Below are 22,530 nucleotides of genomic sequence, written 5' to 3' on the forward strand. Positions count from 1 at the left end.
AACAATTACCAGACAAGGAGAGAATAAGGCCTTAGTCAGTTTCAGTCAATATAATAAGGTAAATATTTAACATATTTATTATAGCCTATAGGCTAATTTATACCATTTACCTCAATACCTTTCCCCCACATTCCAGTAATTGTGAATCTGTCTCCTATCGCCCCTTTTTTATGGATCTCCTAGTATACCATGCCCAACAGCAATAAATAACACTAAACAGAGTGGGCCCCTTTACCCAGCAAGCTGTCACTGGATTGACTGCAGAGCAAAGGAGGAGCAAACTGCACCCATTCATAAGGACAGCCTGGTAGGCCACTGCACAGTCTATGCTGCACCCACAGATATTGTACATACAACAAAAACATGGCTGTACTCGGGAGTTACTCCGCACCTTTACTTGGAATCAGCATCTTCATAGCTATTCTGACCTACATCACCTACAAGCTGCTCAGCGGTTACCTGCACAAATGGTTCACGATGAAGCCTATTCCTCAGGCCGACGGAACATATCTCTTTATTGGAAATGCATTCCAGTTCAAATACAATGCAGGAGGTAAAAAAAAACAAACAAAAAAACAACAACCAACATTATGCTACAGGAGCATTTTATATGCCTTAAATGAATGAATGAATGTATTGTCTACTTAATGCGGCATTACTTTGATGTCTTTTCTTTGTTTCAGATTTCTTTCAGCAAATTATGGACTTTACCCGTGACTTCGCGAATGCTCCGCTATTTAAACTCTGGATTGGACCAATCCCATTTGTGATCCTATTTCATCCTGAAACAGTTGAGGTAACGTTACAGTGACTGACACATTACCTCCTAAATTACCATATTACGGCAGGTGGTGGCAAGAATTTAAAGCATATATTTGGAAGTGTTTTATGTGGAGTGACGCACAGAGAACGGAGAACAATGAAGGGCAGAACCGAACCACCATTTTGTTTTAACCGAATATTCTCTGTGACGAGCTCCGCAGCTCGTCACAGAGCATGTTTGTAATCGATCAGATGACGGATCACCTGTTCAACTGACTTTACCAGTTTAGAAAACTGAAGCTCGGCTGTCCTGCTGTTATTTCAGACACGTGAACTAACCACAGACACCTGACTTGTTCATCACGGCGGTGCGTTGCTGAAAATGAATAGGGAAACATATGTTTGGCATTATTTGAAACGAATTGGAAACACTGATGTATGAACCTGCCAAATAGATTCATTTACTTACTTACACTTGTATGCACATGCCTTTTCTTGTAATATGTAATCTCAGCAACCGAAAAGAAGTAAAAAAAAAAAAAAAAAAAAAATTTCAACAGTCAAAGTGTCTGTAGGCTACAGATATAACACTCAAGCATTGAAGCACTTTCATGCATGTAAACCGACTCACACATTGATTCAGAGGCTGCTGCACTGCAGCTAAACTTAGCCAAACAACTCAAGTTTGCTTAACCTTGTTTTTCGTTACAGTATGTGACCTGCAGTATTTAGGATACCTGTGCATTGCATGTTTACACACTGCCACTGTTCTGCTACATTACTTGTCACCATTCTAGCTAGAACTTTGCTGTTCAATTGCTGGCTCTTTCGTACATTTTTGTTTTGCTATTGTTTGTAGACGGTTCTGACCAACGCTGTTCACATGGAGAAATCCTATGCGTACAAATTCCTCCACCCTTGGCTTGGAACTGGCCTTCTTACTAGGTATTTACTTGTTGCTCTCCTCTGCTTAATCTTAAAAGGATGTTAGTGTTGATCTGAAAAGATTTTTTTTTTTTAAAAGCGAGAGAAAAAGAAGAAAAAAAACATAGTCCAGGCATACAAACTCAGACAACTGTGGGTTTTTTGAAAAAACAAACAAAAAGATCATAGCTATGTCCCAGATGCATACTAGTTTGTAGTATTTTCACACTGAAAAAATTACTGCAACAATTCATTTCATGGTAATATGTCGCTTGATTTCTAAGTATTTTACATGCAAGTGGAAATTTTGGCCTGAGGGTGGATAACAATCAATATGGTTTATTCCCAGGGAATCTTGTGCAATCAGTTCCTTATTCAACCTCAAGGTGGTAGAATAGGAAAGCACGCCTGAGTGTCTGAGAAGGAAAGGGATCACCGTCTGGGTCTTAGATGTGTTCAGTAAACTCTCAATCAGTTGCAGTGGAAAAAACTGGGCTGATGGACGAGTTCAGTGGAAAGGCCTGGGGGTCACCAACACATAACGTGGCTTTGTAACTAATAAAACACTCAATAATAACACCATTCACTAAAAATAAAAAATAATAAGTAGTAGCTGAGGAAACGCTCTCATAAATCTCATCATCTCATCTTTACAGTGAGGAAATACCAGAAGCAGGATTATAAATAGATACAAACTCCAACATTGTATATTAAAACATACACCGATAAGTAAAACAGACTAACATGCATAAATAGACAGATACAGATACAAAAGCCAGATTAAAAAGGTAGCTCTTTAGTTTGCTTTTAACCTGTTAATCGGTTTTTAAGATACTGTTACAAACTAGGCTCAGGCTTGTAACTCGCTTTGCCAGACCTCCACAGTGCTGCGGAGGAAGGTCTGGCTAGTCCACACAGCATTCTGGGATGGGAGAACAACGTGCTCTGGTTTATTGGTATTTCTTTAAACCAATCACAATCGTCTTGGGCGGTGCTAAGCGCCGGGCGGAGCAACGGTGCCGCTGCAAAATAGCCTCAGGAAGGAACTTGTTTTGGTGGAACATGTGTACGTTCAAAAGTTGTTTTAGTCGTGCAACAGAAAACTCAGATTGGACAGATAGTCTAGCTAGCTGTCTGGATTTACCCTGCAGAGATCTGAGGAGCAGTTAACCATAGTCCTCATAAATCGGCAGGAGTTTAGAATGCCAACACAAAGAAAATGGAAGGTAAGGGACATCCGGCCGAAAATGAGGGACATCCGACGGAACCTCCGGCGGCACCTGAACAATCCCAGAAATGAAACGTCGTCAATATAGACTGGCTTGTAACAATAGGGAGTTCACACACAATGGTTTCAAAAGACAAATTAATGTATTTTATTAATAAGAAAAATAAGATGGGGTGAGGGGATATGGGAGTGGTTAGTGGTGTATGGCTGGTTGTTTGTAACATGTGTAAAAACCTAAATTAAACAGCAAAGGTGTGGATGCCATGAGGACATGTTGAGGATGCCCAGCCAGAGAGAACTGAGCCTGGGAGAGCAGCCTTGTTGTGCCCTTTGCCACTCCCACCTCTCAGGTGCAGCCAGGTGCTCTGACGACCCAGCCAGTCTCCACCCAGATGGGTGGGCCGGCACTAGGGCTGCCTAATATGAGGAAAAAAAATGTTGTTGAATATTGCAATAACGATATTACTTGCGATAAATAGACATGTTAAAGTATACTCAGTTCTGCATTTCCGCTGCTTTCAGTATTCTGCTAAAATATAATAAATGCTTGTTGAATTTAAAACAAATGAAGGGAATTTAATTTCCAACATTCTTTTATTGAACAAATTGAACATTGAACACAAAAGGCAACAGTAAAAAAAAATGACAGTTACATTTTAAAATGCAGTTTTCCACTGATACAAATTCTCTGAGTGTCTTTTGCGATATGTTGCAGCCTTTCGCTATATGTGTATTGCGGCAGTTAATATTGCGATGACGATTAAAAAAACCCATATATTGTGCAGCCCTAGCCGGCAAAGTACCTTATTACGGACCAAAGTGTTTCCGAAATGTCAAAGGAAAAATCTTGACCTGATTATTGAATTAAGAATTGGTGATTACATTTCGTATGAAGAATATGTTCATTGGTCTTGTGTTCTCTCTCACCCTTTAACTCTCTTTCATGCCTTCTTCTTTTGGTTAGCACTGGCCTTAAGTGGCGTCAGCGGCGAAAGATGTTGACACCCACCTTCCACTTCTCCATCCTGACGGACTTCTTGGAAGTGATGAACGAGCAGGCAGATATCCTGGTGGAGAAGCTGGAGAAGCAGGTGGGGAAGGGTCCATTTGATTGCTTCAGCCACATAACCCTGTGTGCCCTGGACATCATCTGTGGTGAGTATTATGTCCATTGAATGTGAACTTGTGCATGAATGGATGAACCATTTACTGTACCCATGTTTGGGCATAGCAAATGTTAACTTATCTGTATTGAAAGATGTCCAACAAACAATGTGTTTTTTCAGAAACTGCAATGGGGAAAAAAATCTATGCCCAGAGTAATTCTGACTCAGAGTATGTTAAGTGCGTGTACAAGTGAGTTCTTTTAATTTTCTTTTTTAATCACACAAATACAGTAATACCGGAATAACTATCTGAACAATTATTTCATGTTTTGTTTTTTTTTGTCCCTAGAATGAGTGACATTGTCAGCCGCAGACAGAGGACTCCTTGGTTTTGGCCTGACTTTGTGTACAGCTACTTTGGTGAGGGTCGGAAGCATGACAAGACCCTCAAGATCCTGCACTCCTTTACATACAAAGTGAGTAAAGGAGCCAGTGGTTTTAAAATCAGTGGATGTCCTCAGCGTTTATTACATTAAAATGAAGCAGAATCCACAATCAGCTTTAACTTTGCTTTCGTCTCAGGTGATCCACGAAAGAATGGAGAACATTTCCTATAATGAATCAGACAGTGACTCTGACAAGGACACGAAGAAAAGACGAGCATTTCTGGACATGCTCTTGAAGACCACATATGAGGATGGCAGCAAAATGAGCCATCAGGACGTTCAGGAAGAAGTGGACACCTTTATGTTTGAGGTTGGTAATGAGAGTTGTAGAAATACAACTCACAATCAGTTATTTATTTCTCCTCCTCCTCACACATACCTGCACATTCCTCTGGTATTACGACCCATAGCAGCATTTCATAAATTAGCGCCCCTAGCGGTGGCAGGAAATACGACCCACAGGAGCGTTTTCCGTCCTCATATCTAAACTTAAGTAACCCTAACCCTAGTCTCTCTTTGCCAGACCTTCCTCCCTTCCTCCAAAGCGCTGCTGAGGAGGGTCTGGCTAGTCCACACAACATTCCAGGATGGGAGAAAAACGTGCTCTGGTTTATTGGCATTTCTTTAAACCAATCACAATCATCTTGGGTGGCGCTAAGCACCAAGTGGAGCCACGGTGCTGCTACAAAATAGCCTCGGGAAGGAACTTGTTTTGGTGGAACATGTGTACGTTCAAAAGTTGTTAGTTGTTAGTCGTGCAACAGAAAACTCAGATTGGACACCCTGCAGAGATCTGAGGAGCAGTTAACTATAGTCCTCATAAATTGACCGTTTAGTTTAGAATGCCAACACAAAGAAAGTGGAAGGTAATGGACATCCGAAAACGGACATTCAAAAAGAGTGACATCCGACGGAATATCCGGCAGAACGAGAGCAATCCCGGAAGTGGAACGTCGTGGATATATACTACCCTAACCCTAAACCTAACTAGTCATTTTGGTGCCTAAACTTAACTGTCGTCGTCGTAGCTGTATCCCTTTAAGCCTCAACCCCTTAAACTGAGTTTTGTGCTCTCATACTTCTGGCTTGTTCCTGTCATAATTACTATGGTCACTAGAGGGTGCCGCCTAACAATAAAAGCAAATGTGAGTCATTATTGATAGTTGAACAAACAACTTATTGGGCTTTTTTGTGGGGAGGACAGTCTATTTCATACAATTTGTACAATACTAACAAAAATAACAAAAACTTTTATATTTACATCATAACTGACTGTTTCATGTCTTGTGTTAATGTCTGTATATTGTGTTACACCTATTTGTCACCGGTTTGTACTATGTCACACTGAGAAAAAAGAAAAAAAATACAACTCGCAGTGTATGAGTAAAAAAATACTTAAAGCTGCACTATTCAATATTTTTAACATAACATAGTGGAGCATTTAACTGCTAAGGAGCCAGATATTTCTCTCAGGAGTTGGTGGAGGCCAAAATATATTAGACTTACATTTGCTGGGTATCCAGAAACCCAACACCAAATCAATGCTAATATTGCTCTGTGTCTGCTGAATGTGTATTGCAAATAGGCAAACATTTGCATATTCACCATAATAACTTAATAACGTTCTCTCATTTTTGAGTTTGAAGCTTTTTCCTCTGCCCCAAAGTGGCCCCAAAACCCCTATAACAATTAATGCAGCTTTACCGTTGTAAATATGTGTTGTTTTTCTGTATTTAACTGCCCTCGTTACTGTATGCAGGGACATGATACTACAGCAGCCTCTATGAACTGGACCATACATCTGCTGGGCTCCCACCCTGAGGCGCACAGGAAAGTTCAACAAGAGCTTCAGGAGGTCTTCGGTAACTGTAACATGCCCTCTCCCCTGTCACCACACGCCTTCTCACTTTCATGACATCATTTGTTTTGCTGCCCGAAGGCCTTTTAGACTCATCTTTTTGCTCAGATTCATTTGTTCTTTCCAAGCCAAGATGAGCTTACACAGGGATAATAGCTGTGAAAATCCTTGCCAAAATACATAGAGAAAAATTGAATTATTGGATTTACCGTGCATTTTTTTTTCCATGATGGAACTAGATGGCCTTGTAGCAACAACACATGCTAAGTTTACACTGGTTTAAGAATCATGCTAAGTTTGCACCGGTTTAAGGATCCAAACTTGTCCTTAAGCATAGAAGCATTCAGTTTGTGATATACTCTCAGCATTTCCTTTTCAATGTGAAATCTTTAATGACATTACCTTACTTCACCTAGTTAAATCATGAATTTCTTCTGTTAATATTTTTTTTATTAATTCTTGATCGCCTATTAAAATGATTGCAGTATAGACCCTTGACCTTATGTCTTAACGAATACACGCAACACATCCATTGGGTGTGCCACTTTTAAACAATACAGTACTATCCGAAGCTTATCTACTATAGGAGGTTGCCAAGTAGAGACTATGTCAATGATATAGAAGTAGGTGAAAGTGCAACAGCAGGAAACTGCAGCACAATCTCATTAACAACTGTCAACTGACTTCATCTGTATTTTGTGCTGAAGAGTTTAACAGTGTTTCCTGTTTAATGGGCTAAGGTACATCTGACCGGCCCGTAAACATCGAGGACCTGAAGAAGCTCAAATACCTGGAGTGTGTGATCAAGGAGGCGCTGCGACTGTTTCCCTCTGTGCCTTTCTTTGCCCGCAGCATCGGTGAAGACTGCCACATCAGTGAGTTACAGATGAGCGATGACACTTGAATGAAGTGTGAAATTTTTTTGCTAAGTGCAAATCCCTCAAGGCAGTGGTGTTTGTTATAAGCAGCCAAGGGAGGCCAGGCTTCCTCTGTCATTTTCCTTTGAATATATATAAACATATAACATTTATTGTAGGGTGTTGTTGGAGCCACCTCTTTCCCGAGTGTCTTCAAAATGATAAAACAAGGCCCCTTAGGATTGTAATATATGGTAGAGAGTCAGTTTGTGTGCTAAAAGAGTGAATAGCACTGTGCGAGAGATGATCTTAAGTCTGGTAATAAAAAGCCAAGAAGAAGTTTTTTGATTTAAAAAGAAGTAGAGTTAGAATAGGAGTACAGTATGGGAGCTAGTGTGGGAGTAAAGTATAGCAATTAGGATTCTGGAAATAAATTGTGAAGCAAAGACACCTGAAATCACACTAATCAAATCTTAGCCAGTTAGCAACTTTGCGGAAATGAGTGTTAGCATGTTTTCTAGTCTTGCTAATAGCATCTACCATGCGTTTGTTAATCCATACATCTAGCTGCTGTTGATTTGCAGTTTTTGTGAAAAAACTACCATTGACACTAAATTGTACTTGTTTACTAAGCAAAGGGACTCTTTTTGCATACATATTTTGAGTCCAACACAAGCATCATATTAAAGGACATTTCAGGTTTATTACACCTTAGGTGTTATTTCATAGTTCTGGCTGTAATTCAGAAAATATTACGTAACAGTGAACTCTCTGAGTGAGTTCTTGGTATCTTGGTACCAGGAGTCTGAAACATGTATTGTTTTGGACATTGGACTTTGTAGTGGTGATTCACCTTTAACCCAGACCACAACAAATAATTTGGTGATTATAATGTTATCTGAATCCTTGTGATAATGAAATGATGGCCAAAGTACAATAATAAGAGATAAAAGTATAATACACTAGATATTATCTTAAAATTAAGCCTTTTGTTTTAGTACTTGAACGCCTCCTATCTGTCTGTCATGTTTTCTAACGGCTTAAGCTGAGGCAGTGAAATTCATAATGATTTTATGTAAAACAAAACCTGTTTAGTGATGGGCAGAGACCATTTCTTCTGACAGTAACTGTTTTTTTCTTGTAACTGTAGATGGTTTCAAGGTGCCCAAAGGTGCCAATGCCATCATCATTACCTACTCTCTCCACCGTGACCCGCGGTACTTCCCTGAGCCCGAGGAGTTCAGGCCTGAACGCTTCCTGCCTGAGAATTCAGTGGGAAGGCCTCCGTATGCGTATATCCCCTTCTCCGCTGGACTCCGCAACTGTATCGGTGAGAACGGGACAGGTTTCATTTGTAGTTTAACTGATCTGTCTCCATGCATACTTTCCTGAGTTTCTTTAAAGACACTCTCCAGATAACCTCTGTGTGTGTGTGTGTGTGTGTGTGTGTGTGTGTGTGTGTGTGTATAATCTGCCACAGGTCAACGGTTTGCACTTATGGAAGAAAAGGTGATCTTGGCGTCCATTCTACGTAACTTTAGCGTTGAAGCTTGTCAGACACGTGAAGAGCTGCGGCCGTTAGGAGAGCTCATCCTGCGACCAGAGAAGGGCATCGTGATCAAACTGGAAAAGAGGAAACCCCCGACTTCATCAAACTAGCAGCTGCTCTGGTTCATAGAAGCTATTTTCTAAATTCCCCTTCCCTCGTGGCCTTTATTTACAGAAAATCCTGCCCAATTCTAATGGTGGTGGATACTGTGGATGTTTCTAAATACCCTTAGGGAGAGTAGTGAGTGACCATGGTGTTTAAACTTTAGAATCTACTCATCATTATGATCATAATTACAAAATAATAACATCATTACAAAAACTGAACCACATGAAAATAAATTGAGATCCTTTGAATTTTGAAATAAACTGTGCAAATATGTTATTTAGTTTAAGTAATGAAATGCTTTAAACGATAATGATAGCATTTGGGTATCAAATAAAAAGCCTTAAAAATATAGCATTTGCAGAGTAAGTGTGTGTTAGCTTAATAAAACGACCTGGTCATTTTAAAACTCATTAGTGACATGAATGGTGTTACTTTCATTCATTGCAATGCCTTAAAATGTTTTATTTTTTAATTTGAAGAAAGAGTGTATGGTATATGGATGAATATGAGACACATTTTGAGCAGAGCAGGGCTTAATAACAAACAATTTTACATACAGTATTCATTACAGTTACAAACTCCACAAGAAAGACAAGCCTTTCATTTGTGCAGAATTTCCTCTGAATGTTCATTTTCAAACATCTAGCTACAGTTTTTGTTTGTAGAGTATGACCTCATGAATGTATGTTTGATAGATCATCTACGTACAGTACTGTGTATCTCTCTGTTTTTTTCTTGTGTAAGTCCAACTGGGAAGGACAATTTGTGTAACTGAAGGAATGTGATGTTGAAAAAAACATATATATATATACAAAAATATATGTATATTAGGGCTGTCAAACGATACATTTTTTTAATCGCGATTAATCGCCAAATGTCTATAGTTAATCACGATTAATCGCATGTTTTATCACATGAATAAAATTCTATTATTTTGCAATTTTAAGTACATATTAACAATGGAAAGCAATTCTTACCAGTGTATCATAACTGGGAATCAAATTAATGCAAAGAAAGTTACTTTTTGAACTTGACTTTAAGATTTGTATTTGTTTATTTTTTATTTACTGTAAGAAACGTGTGAGTCATTATTGCACAATTTCTCCAAGTACCTAACCTAACTGAGAAGTAACACTAACACTTTGCTTATACAGTACAAACAAATTGGTCCAAAAACCGGTTGCCACAGCAGGACATTTGTAACCTTTACATTTTTCTAATAAGGAATGTAACAATTCTCCTGGACAGAAAAGGGGGTGGACAATGTCCCAAATGACAAAAACAGTCAAAAAACAATACAAACAACACAGTCCTAAAACCGTATGCTGATATGTACATAGTCAATATAGTGTGCAGTAACTTCTAAATAATGTTGATTACTCACTGACGTCCAGTGATCACCGGTTAATGAGACAGCGTTTGCAGCACTCTGCAGCAGTTCCAGTTGGGCTGCTTTCTCCGTGTCGTACAGGTTGTGTATGCGTGAAACTACTGTCCCCCTCGACAACTTTTTAAAAGTAAACTTTCTATTCAGAATGTTATTGGCATCCATTTCTGCGTCTCGCGCTCGCCATCCACTCAAAACATAACGTTAGCCTACTACTCTTTGGCCGGCTCACAAGCCCAAATAAGTGCAGGCGTGCCTGTTGTTTTGCTTTCGGTCTAGTTAGATCCGGTGTGGTGTTGTAGTTTTTCTAACGTTTTAACTTTTAACTAGTTGTTGCAACATCCATCCATCCATCTTCGTCCGCTTATCCGGTATTGGGTCGCGGGGGGAGCAGCTCCAGCAGGGGACCCCAAACTTCCCTTTCCCGAGCAACATTAACCAGCTCCGACTGGGGGATCCCAGGCCAGGTTGGAGATATAATCCCTCCACCTAGTCCTGGGTCTTCCCCGAGGCCTCCTCCCAGCTGGACGTGCCTGGAACACCTCCCTAGGGAGGCGCCCATGGGGCATCCTTACCAGATGCCCGAACCACCTCAACTGGCTCCTTTCGATGCAAAGGAGCAGTGGCTCTACTCCGAGCTCCTCACGGATGACTGAGCTTCTCACCCTATCTCTAAGGGAGACGCCAGCCACCCTCCTGAGGAAACCCATTTCGGCCGCTTGTACCCTGGATCTCGTTCTTTCGGTCATGACCCAGCCTTCACGACCATAGGTGAGGGTAGGAACGAAAACTGACCGGTAGATCGAGAGCTTTGCCTTCTGGCTCAGCTCTCTTTTCGTCACAACAGTGCGATAAATTGAATGTAATACCGCACCCGCTGCGCCGATTCTCAGACCAATCTCCCGCTCCATTGTCCCCTCACTCGCGAACAAGACCCCAAGGTATTTGAAATCCTTCACTTGGGGTAAGGACTCATTCCCTACCTGGAGAAGGCACTCCATCGGTTTCCTGCTGAGAACCATGGCCTCAGATTTAGAGGTGCTGATCCTCATCCCAGCCGCTTCACACTCGGCTGCGAACCGATCCAGTGAGTGCTGAAGGTCATAGGCCGATGATGCCATCAGGACCACATCATCCGCAAAAAGCAGCGATGAGATTCCCAGCCCACCGAACTGCAACCCCTCTCCACCCCGACTACACCTTGATATCCTGCCCATAAATATTACAAACAGGATTGGTGACAAATCGCAGCCCTGGTGGAGGCCAACCCTCACCTGAAACGAGTCCGACTTACTGCCGAGAACCCGGACACAATAATAATTGGCACACACCCTCTGGTCCCCCTTTTTGAAAAGGGGAACCACCACCCCAGTCTGCCACTCCTTTGGCACTGTCCCAGACTTCCACGCAATGTTGAAGAGGCCTGTCAACCAAGACAGCCCCTCCACACCCAGAGCCTTGAGCATTTCTGGACGGATCTCATCAATCGCTGGGGCTTTGCCACTGTGGAGTTGTTTGACTACATTAGTGACTTCCGCCTGGGAAATTGACAACAATCCCCCATCATCCTCCAGGTCTGCCTCTAACATAGAGGGCGTATCAGTCGGATTCAGGAGTTCCTCAAAGTGCTCCTTCCACCGCCCTATTACCTCCTCAGTTGAGGTCAACAGCGTCTAGGGCTGAACGATTAATTGCATTTGCGATAATATCGCGATATGTTAAAACGCGATTTCCTAATCGCAAAGGCTGCGATTTGGTCACATGACTCGCGAGAGCAAATCAGTCTGCACTCCGCAGAGAAAGCATCAACTAGCACGCTAACGCTACACTGTACCTTGAGCTGATTTCTGTCATTCAAACAACTCTGAGTTGTAGTTTAAAACTTTTACAGCCATTTTAATAAAATGAAGGGTTTTATTCTGGTTCGAGTCCATACGTGCAGTTAATGGATACAGGAACGCAGAACTGAAGGCTCGGTTGGCAACTAGCTCTGATTAGCTGTTAGCTCCGGTTAGCGGTTAGCTCCGTTATAAAGATATGGAGTGGAGGAGCTGCCACTGAGAGGGGTAACAACCAGACTCTGATAAATGACGTTCGGGGAGCTTTCACAGCAGCGTGGCCGCGGTGTTTCAACGGTTTTATTAGTACAGTTAATCCCATGGCAAGAACACCAGCAACTAGCTAACGTAACGATAGCCTCTCTGAGCAAGTGCACACGGCAGCACGCAACTTCACGAGGGGGAGGGGCTGGAGGCAGATCCTCTCTGTGCACTGTAAAAAATTACTGTTTTGTGTGTGTGTGTGTGTGTGTGTGTGTGTGTGTGTGCATATACTATATTTTTACTTTTTTAACTGTCTAGTGTGTAATCGTGTGTTGTTCATACTATAAAATGATTTATTGTTTGTCTTTGTTGAATAATACAGAAGACAAAGCTTAAAAAAAAAATCGTATTGCAATCGCAATATTTGGGAAAAAAATTGCAATTAGATTATTTTCAAAAATCGTTCAGCCCTAACAGCGTCCCATCCTTACTGTACAGCGCGGGTGGTTCCCCGCTTCCCCCTCCTGAGGTGGCGAACGGTTTTCCAGAAGCACCTTGGTGCTGACCGAAAGTCCTTCTCCATGTCTTCTCCAAACTTCTCCCACACCCGCTGCTTTGCCTCTTTCACGGCAGAGGCTGCAGCCCTTCGGGCCCTTCGGTACCTTGCAACTGCCTCTGGAGTCCTCTGGGATAACATATCCTGGAAAGACTCCTTCTTCAGTCGGACAGCTTCCCTGACCACTGGTGTCTACCACGGTGTTCGTGGTTTACCGCCCCTTTAGGCACCTAAGACCCTAAGACCACAGCTCCTCGCTGCAGCTTCAGCAATGGAAACTTTGAACATTGTCCACTCGGGTTCAATGCCCCCAGCCTCCACAGGGATGCACGAAAAGCTCCGGCCGAGGTGTGAGTTGAAAGTCTGTCGGACAGTGGCCTCCTCCAGACGTTCCCAATTTACCCGCACTACCCGTTTGGGCTTACCAGGTCTGTCCAAAGTCTTCCCCCACCCCCTGACCCAACTCACTACCAGATGGTGATCGGTTGACAGCTCCGCTCCTCTCTTGACCCGAGTGTCCAAAACATACGGCCTCAGATCAGATGAAACAATTATAAAATCGATCATTCGACCTTTGGCCTAGGGTGCTCTGGTACCAAGTACACTTATGAGCATCCCTATGTTCGAACATGGTGTTCGTTATAGACAATCCATGACTAGCACAGAAGTCCAACAACAAACAACCACTCTGGTTTAGATCAGGGAGGCCGTTCCTCCCAATCACGCCTCTCCATGTGTGTCCATCATTGCCCATGTGCGCGTTGAAGTCCCCCAGCAGGACTATGGAGTCCTCCATTGGAGCCCCATGCAGGACTCCATTCACGGTCTCCAAGAAGGCCGAATACGCCGAACTCTTATTTGGTGCATATGCACAAACAACAGTCAGAGTTTTCCCCCCCCCACAACCCGCAGGCGTAGGGAGGCGACCCTCTCGTCCACCGGGGTAAACTCCAACGTAGCGGCGCTCAGCCGGGGGCTTGTGAGTATCCCCACACCCGCCCGGCGCCTCACACCCTGGGCAACTCCGGAGAAGAAAAGAGTCCAACCCCTATCCACGAGCATGGTTCCAGAACCGAGACTGTGTGTAGAGGTAAGCCCCACCAGATCTAACCGGTAGTGCGCCACCTCCTGCACCACGTCCCCAGAGCCAGCGTCTGCTGCCCGGGTCTGGTCCGTCGAGGCCCCAGACCTTCACTGCTACCCGTGTGGCAGCGCACCCGACCCCAGCGGTTCCTCCCACAGGTGGTGGGTCCATGGAATGGAGAGATAGGCGCTACGTAGCTTTTTCGGGCTGTGCCCGGCTGGGCTCCGTGGCAAACCCGGCCACCAGGCGCTCGCTGACGAGCCCTCCATCTGGGCCTGGCTCAGACGGGGGCCCCGGGCTTCCTCCGGGCAGGGTCACTCTATCTCTTCCTCGTTTTTTCATAGGGTTTTTGAACCATTCTTTTTCTGGCCCCTCACCTGAGACCACTTTGCCTTGGGATACCCTACCAGGAGCACAAAGCTCCAGACAACACAGCCCTCAGGTTCATAGGGACACACAAACCTCTCCACCACGATAAGGTGATGGTTCCCGGAGAGGTAGTTGTTGCAACACCATGTGAAAAGAACTACTAAGTTTGCTTGGCCAAAAAGAACGTTAATCTCGCGATAAAAAAATTGATGCCGTTAAAATGGGTTTGCGTTAACGCTGTTAATAACGCGTTTAACTGACAGCACTAATATATATATATATATATATATATATATATATATATATATATATATATAGACTTGACTTTCTAAGACTTGATGAGGCTCCTCCAGAGCCACAAAAGACATTATACTGTACAAACGTTTTCACAGGCCGAGTAGTTCTCTTCATGACAAGTATTCTGATCTTCATCATAATGTTGGAGTACACCGTCAGTGCAAGTTTGAAATTCAACATTTCTTTTAAGGTCGAAAAGATGTGTTTGTTTAAGGAACAAAAGTACTCACACAACTCTGATGATTGTCAAATATTGCTTTTATTTATTTAAAAAAAACTTTTTGGTAAAACTGACCTCTCATCCCCCTGCAGGATGGAACTCTTATGAGAATCCATTCAGGTTTATGATAATAATGAGCAAAACTATTTAGCCACTGAATCACATTGAGGTCAGAAGGATCCATTGTAGCAAATTAGTAATCATAGCATGACACAGTTACAAATGCTGATGGAGCTGCTGCCCCTGCGACCCAACCCCGGATAAGGGGACAAAGATGGATGGATGGATGGATGGATGGCTGCAGGGGTCATTGCCCACAATGACATGACTGATGATGAGTTGGGTGCCCTTCTCTAATGCTATTATTTGAATTATCGAGCACATCTCTAATCAATGAGGCGCCTGAGCTCCAAATGAAGAAGGAAGAGTTCATTTATCCGAGGATCTCTAATACGGATAAAAAAATTGCTCCTATTCTGCGGCTACAGTAGGTTAAATTCAGGACATTATGTGCTTAGATAGTTTCTAATGATAAAGCATTAATTTCGACAAAGTACTTAGTAAAATGTTCATAGTGCCAATGATCTGACAGTGAGTGACATTACCTATAAAACAGTGGATGGTGGATGGTACCAGAATTATTTTCCCGTGTTAGTTGAATATCCACATTTTAGAGTAAATATTTAATGATTGTTTTTATTTTCTAGTGTAGTTTGTCAGTCACTTATGACTGGCAAATGTTGTAGACACAGTGGATTTCGTTTTTACTCGCGTGCCATCTTTGAGGGTCAACTGTTTGTTTTATGAATATTTTTTATGGATAAAAAACAACAAATTGAAAAAAAAGCTGAGGGTGCACAAGACTGGCTCCAATTGGTCTGCGGAAGGTCCCTCAACTCTCCCAAGCCTGGCGGTTTCATTTTACTGTGTATTGCAGTTATGTAACTGTTTGGTATAATTTCTAAAGTTACAAAAAAGAAGACAATAGTATTTCACAAAGAGAATTGTTTAACATAGTACAAGGCATCAGATCGTTTGCAATTGTGACACTTTAATCAGCGCAGATTTAGCAGTTGGCAGGAATGCTAAGGAAAGTTTGCAGCCTGTTCAAAGTCTGTGTTCACTTTCAGATTCCAAAACAAATACTGTATGAAGCACTGAAGCACTGGTTCCCACTGGGTCATCGGCTGATTTTCAAGAAATGAAAAACAAACATATTATTGCCATACAACATTTATTTTTAAAGTCACAATTCACTAACAATTCACTAACAATTCATTAACTGTCACTTTATTATTGAATAATCCTCAATAGTTTTTTCTATATATCCATATTAAAATCATTCAAATGAAAACGTTTGGGAAGGGAAATCACTAAACTCACAGACTGATTCCTAGCCAAGATATGCAGTATATATATATATATATATATATATATATATATATATATATATATATATATATATATATATTTTAAATGAGGTCATAATTCCAAGCAGATCCTCCACCCGAGATAAAAATCTTGTAATTTGGATATTTTTTCATGCTTAAATCATTCATTTAGTGAAGTGATGGTATAAAAGCAGTTATTGTTCTGTTAATTGTAAGGTTCATATGAAAAAAAAACATATTGAAATGTAAAAGAATATTTAAAAAAAGATAAATTCAAAGATAAATTCATGTCATAATAGTGTTACCCATACACCCACCGCTGTTGCTTTTCTGCTAAAGACTTCAATCGGTGTCAGCTAGTTCCATCCGAGACACACATTCGTCCTTGGGCTCTGTGATGAAATTAGATGAAACTACTTTAAGGTGTCAAATGAAGATATATTTCCCATTGCACTTTCAAAATTAAAATGTTGTTGATTGTAATTGTGAAATATTGTGACTCCACAGAGAGACAAATAAATAAACCATATGCTCTAAGGACACCATAAAGTCTTGGCATACGAGAGAGTAAGTAGCACTAGGTTATAAAATGACCAATAAAACTGTTCTGCTTTTAAATAAGGTGTAGTTTAAACTGATTTCCAGAGAGAGGCAGCAGTGTATGCTTTTCTATGTGTGCAAGGAGAGGATGTGTGTGTGTGTGTGTGTGGGTGGGTGGGTGTGTGTGTGTGTGTGTGTGTGTGTGTGTGTGTGTGTGTGTGTGTGTGTGTGTGTGTGTGTTAAACAGTGAGTGTGGGGGGTGGAAGAACAGCACAAACAGCAGAACATATCTGCAGTTTTTTTTTTTTCTGTTTGAATGCCCGGCAGCTACATGTTGATGTGAGTGACAGCTGTATTCAGCATGTGTACAGTTTATAGCCTGTGAGTCTTAGATGTTCAGTGTTTTGACACTTGAATGACACATGATAAATGTGCAATGTTCCTTTAAACATGGTTAATTTAAAGGGGTGAGAGAATGATTATATAGGGTATTTCACACTGTTCCTTAAGGTCTCCTAATAGGGTATGTAACATTGGTTGGGCTGGAAATGGCCCAGGTGGTAGAGCCTACAGGTCTCATTTTTCAGACACTGCAATGTTATACATTGTTTGGCTGCTATTTCGTTACGAAATTCACTTCTGAGACTTTTTTATGCAAGAAATCAACTATATAAAGGTCAAATATGGGCTGTTTTATGAAAATTGATGGCTAATTGCAAATATGGTAAGACGTGTCGGACTTCAGGAGCTCCACACAGTCTGACGAGACAGCGGCAGCCGCTGCGCTCCATACCAGGACAAAGTCACTGTTTCTGGGTTACTGGACTACCGGGGCTCGGGGCTCCACAGAGTTCCGTGGAGCTGGCCGGCAACGGCTGCCTTTCGTCACGTCATTTATATCACAGCTACCCTAAGGTCTTACAAAGTTAACACTTTTGTCCGATTTCAATTCAATGCAAATCTGTGAATTTGAGGGGTCGTGTTAGGAGGAGGCTAGCTAGCTCTCATTGATAGAGCTCCATCCAGCTCACCGCAAACTCTATCAATGAGACTCGCGGACAAGAGGCGCTTATTTCCCCCATCGTTTGTTTAAATAACTCAACACACATATCCATTATAAGATTAACTGGAACCTGTGGTAAGAGATTGCGGGCGTAACAAGCTCACTGACCGCACTCACTCACACACACCGGCCATTTAGCAGGAGGAGGGGAGGGAGAGCAGCGAGCTGCAGGCCCTGGAGCTTCATCAGGGCCTCTGCATTTAGTAGTCCAGTAACCCAGAAACGGTGACTTTGAGCGGGTATGGAGTGCCGCGGGCTGCCAGCCATGACGGAGCTCCATCTAGCTCACAGCGGGCTGGGGTCTGTGAAGGGGGACAGGCCGGGCGGCGAGGCAGCAACCCAGGCAGCTCCGGCCACCGACACACACGGACAAAATTTGCAATTAGCCATCAATTTTCGGAAAACGGCCCATATTTGACCTCTACATAGTTGATTTCTCACATAAAGTGAATTTAGTGATGAAATAGCAGACGAACAATGTATACAATTTCTGAGATCTGTGCGATCTAGATTCACAAAACAAACCGGTCCCAGATCAGTCAGTGGCCTATGTCAATTTTGGGGCGTTACAAAGATAGAAGGTAGAGCCAAATAAGGTAGGAGTTGAGGAGTTGACGTCAACTTTTAGCTTTGTTGAGATTCGCCCGTTATCAGCAGCAGTTTCAAGTTGTGAGATTTTCTCAAGTTTATAATAAAGCTTTACAGAATTAATTCATGCCCCATAAAAATAAGGTTTTATTTTCTCACATCCTACGAACTCAAATACAAATATTACAAATCAGATAAAGCTGGTGATTTTCTAAATTTTTTGTATTGTTGAAAACCCATGAAAAGACAAAAAAAAAAAAATGAAATGAACAGACACAAGAAATTTGAAAAAAAAAAAAAAAATCTAATATTCAAACTTTATGGTCTTTAAGTGCAACAGATTGTTTGAAATAGTTTGACTTATGGTCAAAAGGGCACATGGGGCGCTGTTTTAATTCACTTTCACTACTAATTTATTTGAAGAAATTACGTTTTTGTTGTTGCATTTTAAGCCTTAATTTGATAGGACAGCTTAGACATGAAAGGGGACAGAGAGGGGAAATGACATGCAGCAGAGGGCCACAGGTCGGAAATAAACCTGCAGCCGCTGCGGCGAGGACTGAGCCTCTGTACATGGGGCGCACACTCTACCAGGTGAGCCACCTAGGCGCCCCTAGTTTTACATGGTCTTTTAATGGGATTTTGTTGACAATGAAGACTCCAGCCTTGTCCTTTAAAAGAAAAAACTAGGCTAATTCATTAATTTACTGTAGTGCAGGGATAATTAAGCTATATTTGGGAATTGGATATTGAAATGACAAATGGATATCTTGAAATGGCAATTTTAAAACGGAAATGAAAGTCCTCTATAATGATATACCTGATATCACCTGATCAACAAAAAAAAAAAAAACTGGTGTTTTCTTGTAGGGTATATTATTCAAAAAATAAATGTTTTTTTAATTGTTCTTTAAAGTCCAGTCTTGTTTGTCAGCATAAATATTCCAACAATCCCTGTTAATGACCCATTAAGATTAATAGAGTAGGTGGAAGCTTCCCCAGGAGACTAGATGAAGGTGTAGTTAGGCCAGTAGTATTTATATCTACATCTCTGTGATGTCTTATAGACCTCGCTGGCCCACAGAGCACAGAGACCAGTGCTGAGGAAGAAAGGATGTGACAGTATCTCTGGATCTGACTGAGCACCATGCTGGAGCTTCACAACACATTGCTATCTCTATTGGTTGCTATTGGTTGCTATTGGTTGCACACATGCATACACGCACTCCTAGTTAAACCGCCCACTCGTTTTGAGCCCCTCTCCCTTTTGCTCTCCTCTCTCCGCCAGCCTTGATTCAGTCTATTTTCACATCAAATTAATGCCCCTATTAGATACCAAACTCAAATCAGAATTGTGTCATCCAATATGGAAGGAGGCATTGAGATGTGGATGGAGAGAGTGAAGGAGAAATAGAAAAAGAAAGAGTCAAAAAGAAAGTGACTGAGATTAGATAGAGGCAAAGCAAATGAGGGTATCAGGCGGAGTGAAAAGCATGAGAGCCGAAGTCTGAAGGAAGGACGAATCAGTGAAACGCAATGATCACACAAACCAGATAATATAAAAGCTATAAAATCAGCTGAAGATAAACAGTCACAGCAAACAAATTATTTCTCAGGGTTAAAATAAACCCATTTGCCTGCCATCCTTACTGTTCCCATAGAAACATGTGAGCCAGTTGGCCACACACTTTGAGGTGGAAGGGTGTGCATTGCTCAAGGCGCCAAGGCCACGCATACTTCACTTCCTTTGAAGTATACCGATACTTAATCTCACAGCTAAATTGTTTGAAATGTAGGTCGTGGCTCCAATTTTACTACAGTAGGGGTAAGACTTAAAAAGCAGACACAGCTCAGTATATCAGTGCTTAGTCCCTCTTGCACCTTGACTTCAGTATAATTTTTCTACAGACGTTTCTCATTAAGAAGAGCGTCCGGACATGCTTCGTATTACCTTTCAATTATAAGTAGCCGCAGGGAAACAAAGGTGTTAGATTGGGGTAAAAACAATTTGTTGAAGCTCCTGATGAAAAGGATGTGCAGTGTACAATGATAACATCTGAAGTCCATTCCTGTGACTTGAACTGAATCGATTGCTGCTTTTAAAGTCACAGACACATTACAAGAGGATGGAGCAGCTAGTAAGTCTGGAGCTGTGGTGTCGGCTGTCATGATTTCAGTATTCTCAGATTAAACATGGAACCAAAAGAAGATTCGGAATCAAGTTTATTTGGCAAGTACAGTATGCCCATACAAGGAATTTGATTCGAGTTCTCAGTAGCTCTGAATCTTTCAAAGCGTTAAAAGAAAAAGCATACATCAAGATAGCAAAGCTACAAATCCATCCAAAGCTCTTTACAATTTATGCCTCTCATTCTCCCATTCTCTCTCACACACACACACACACACACACACACACACACACACACACACACACACACAGGCGGCCCGACATGCTGGAAAACATTCTGTGCGCTGGTGCCCCACTGCGTGCAGCTGGTGCCCTTCTACATTTTTACGCCCCTCCCCACAGACAGACCTTTGCTGTGAAGACCATATCATATGATTCTATCATTTTCATACTAATCAAACCATTCAGTGACCCCCCCCCCCCCCCGTGTCTTGTATGGAAACATCTACATTCACTGTGATTTTCTGCTCATTTGTTCAGGTTTCAGTTGTGTCACCTGTCTGGTTGGGTGGCTAATAAACTGTCTGTACATCTCTTGCTAGACATAAATGTATATTATACAGTATGTGATGGTGTGTACAGCCACAGCGCAATGCAGGCTTATCGTACAGGTATGTACAGGACTGCTAGTGGGATGTCAAGTCTAGTTTAACTGTGCGATGGCATGTGAAAAAAAAAAGTAATCAGATCTGTGTTTAAAATGTCGTCCCAGTAGTGCTACAAAAGCTCAGTGTAGCCATCAGATAAACCAACTATTCCGCTGAATACAGATTAGGACAAATACAGAGGGACATCTGATAAGTGACCTCTGTCTGTTTCTGTCTTCCAGTAAAGTAGGGAAGGTTTGTACATGCTTCCCAAAGTCTGCTCCTTATCAAACTCTGCATGACTGGCTTCTCCACAATTCCCCGGGGTGCCCAGCAGGCTAAAGAAAGAGGGAAAGAAAGGGATGAACTGCATGCAAAATGGATAGTGCTGCATTAATATCCCTGAACTGGAGAGCAATTGTGTAATTACCATTTTGAGGGCAGGGGAGTTAGTTCAAAGAAGCAAAGTGTCCTAATCATTAGCGGGGCTTGACACGCACAAGAGGACCAAGGTTAAAGCAGGACTCAATCCTTAGCAGCTCCAGCTCCATATATGAGGAAAACTTGAAGTGATCGTTCAAGTATCACAAAGAAAAACTCCACTCCTCTTCCCTCCAACACATTCTTGTCCAAAAGATGAATATGTTCTCCAAAGATGGATATCTAAAACTTTAGCTTCAGGGTCGTTCTAACCAGTGACTTTGTTTTTCTGCCGAGCACTTTGTTTTTCTTTAATCACAGAGCTTGAATTAGAATAATTGGTCCGCTCCCATCATGTTAGACTTCTTGTCCTCCAGCTCTTTCACTGTCTGTTTAGCTTACTTACATTATTGCCAGTCTGTGTTGGACCTCGGAAAGGTTCCGTGGTACTTCTACTAAGTCACTGAATCCATTGTGTTTTTCTTGCCTGTATTTGAAAGGATAAGCCGGGTAAGTAAAACCTCCACACACATCATCCTGCATGTGCCAACTAAATAAATATTAAATTAAATTAAGTTAAATTACCCCATTCCTAACCCATGCCCATCTCCAATTCTCATTCCAGCTCTCCAGTGCTCCACCTTCCTATAAAAGGCAACAATTTATACTGAATCACAGTCATTCATTATACATATTATTACATATTAACCCTCTGAGGTCTTTACCTCATTTACCTTTTTAAAGGTATTTGCATATAAATGATCCCCATATGTTTCATATCAAAATGTTCAGAACAAACTCATTTTTTTTCTAGAGCAATATGTAAAAAGATAATCTATAATATATCCAAGACCTTCCACTTGCTCATATTGCTCCGTTGCAGAGCATATGAGCGGAGTGGAGCGGTGAGAATCTCAGCTCATCGCTCACGGAACTGTTCACCCCTCCGCTCCCCCGCTC

At 41.9% G+C, this 22,530-nt stretch overlaps 1 protein-coding gene across 1 annotated transcript; it reads left to right on the forward strand.

Moving 5' to 3' along the window:
- Positions 1 to 296: 296 nt before the first annotated feature.
- Positions 297 to 9,175, forward strand: LOC116051748 (cytochrome P450 4V2). The gene is made up of 11 exons (XM_031302320.2): positions 297 to 553; positions 684 to 796; positions 1,622 to 1,707; positions 3,879 to 4,069; positions 4,201 to 4,270; positions 4,370 to 4,496; positions 4,603 to 4,776; positions 6,226 to 6,328; positions 7,065 to 7,199; positions 8,332 to 8,511; positions 8,662 to 9,175. Exons 1-11 carry the CDS (start codon positions 364 to 366, stop codon positions 8,838 to 8,840), a joined length of 1,548 nt encoding a protein of 515 aa, XP_031158180.1. The 5' UTR covers positions 297 to 363; the 3' UTR covers positions 8,841 to 9,175.
- Positions 9,176 to 22,530: the final 13,355 nt, after the last annotated feature.

This window comes from Sander lucioperca, chromosome 4 (assembly GCF_008315115.2).
Source record: "Sander lucioperca isolate FBNREF2018 chromosome 4, SLUC_FBN_1.2, whole genome shotgun sequence".
Taxonomy (NCBI): Eukaryota; Metazoa; Chordata; class Actinopteri; order Perciformes; family Percidae; genus Sander; species Sander lucioperca.

Excerpts from the sequence above, each read along its gene's own strand:
- LOC116051748 (XM_031302320.2), top strand. The coding sequence starts at position 364 with ATGGCTGTACTCGGGAGTTACTCCGCACCTTTACTTGGAATCAGCATC. Across the intron at positions 4,271-4,369 it reads TATGTTAAGTGCGTGTACAA|AATGAGTGACATTGTCAGCC; the intron begins GTGAGTTCTTTT and ends TTTTGTCCCTAG. Across the intron at positions 8,512-8,661 it reads TGGACTCCGCAACTGTATCG|GTCAACGGTTTGCACTTATG; the intron begins GTGAGAACGGGA and ends AATCTGCCACAG.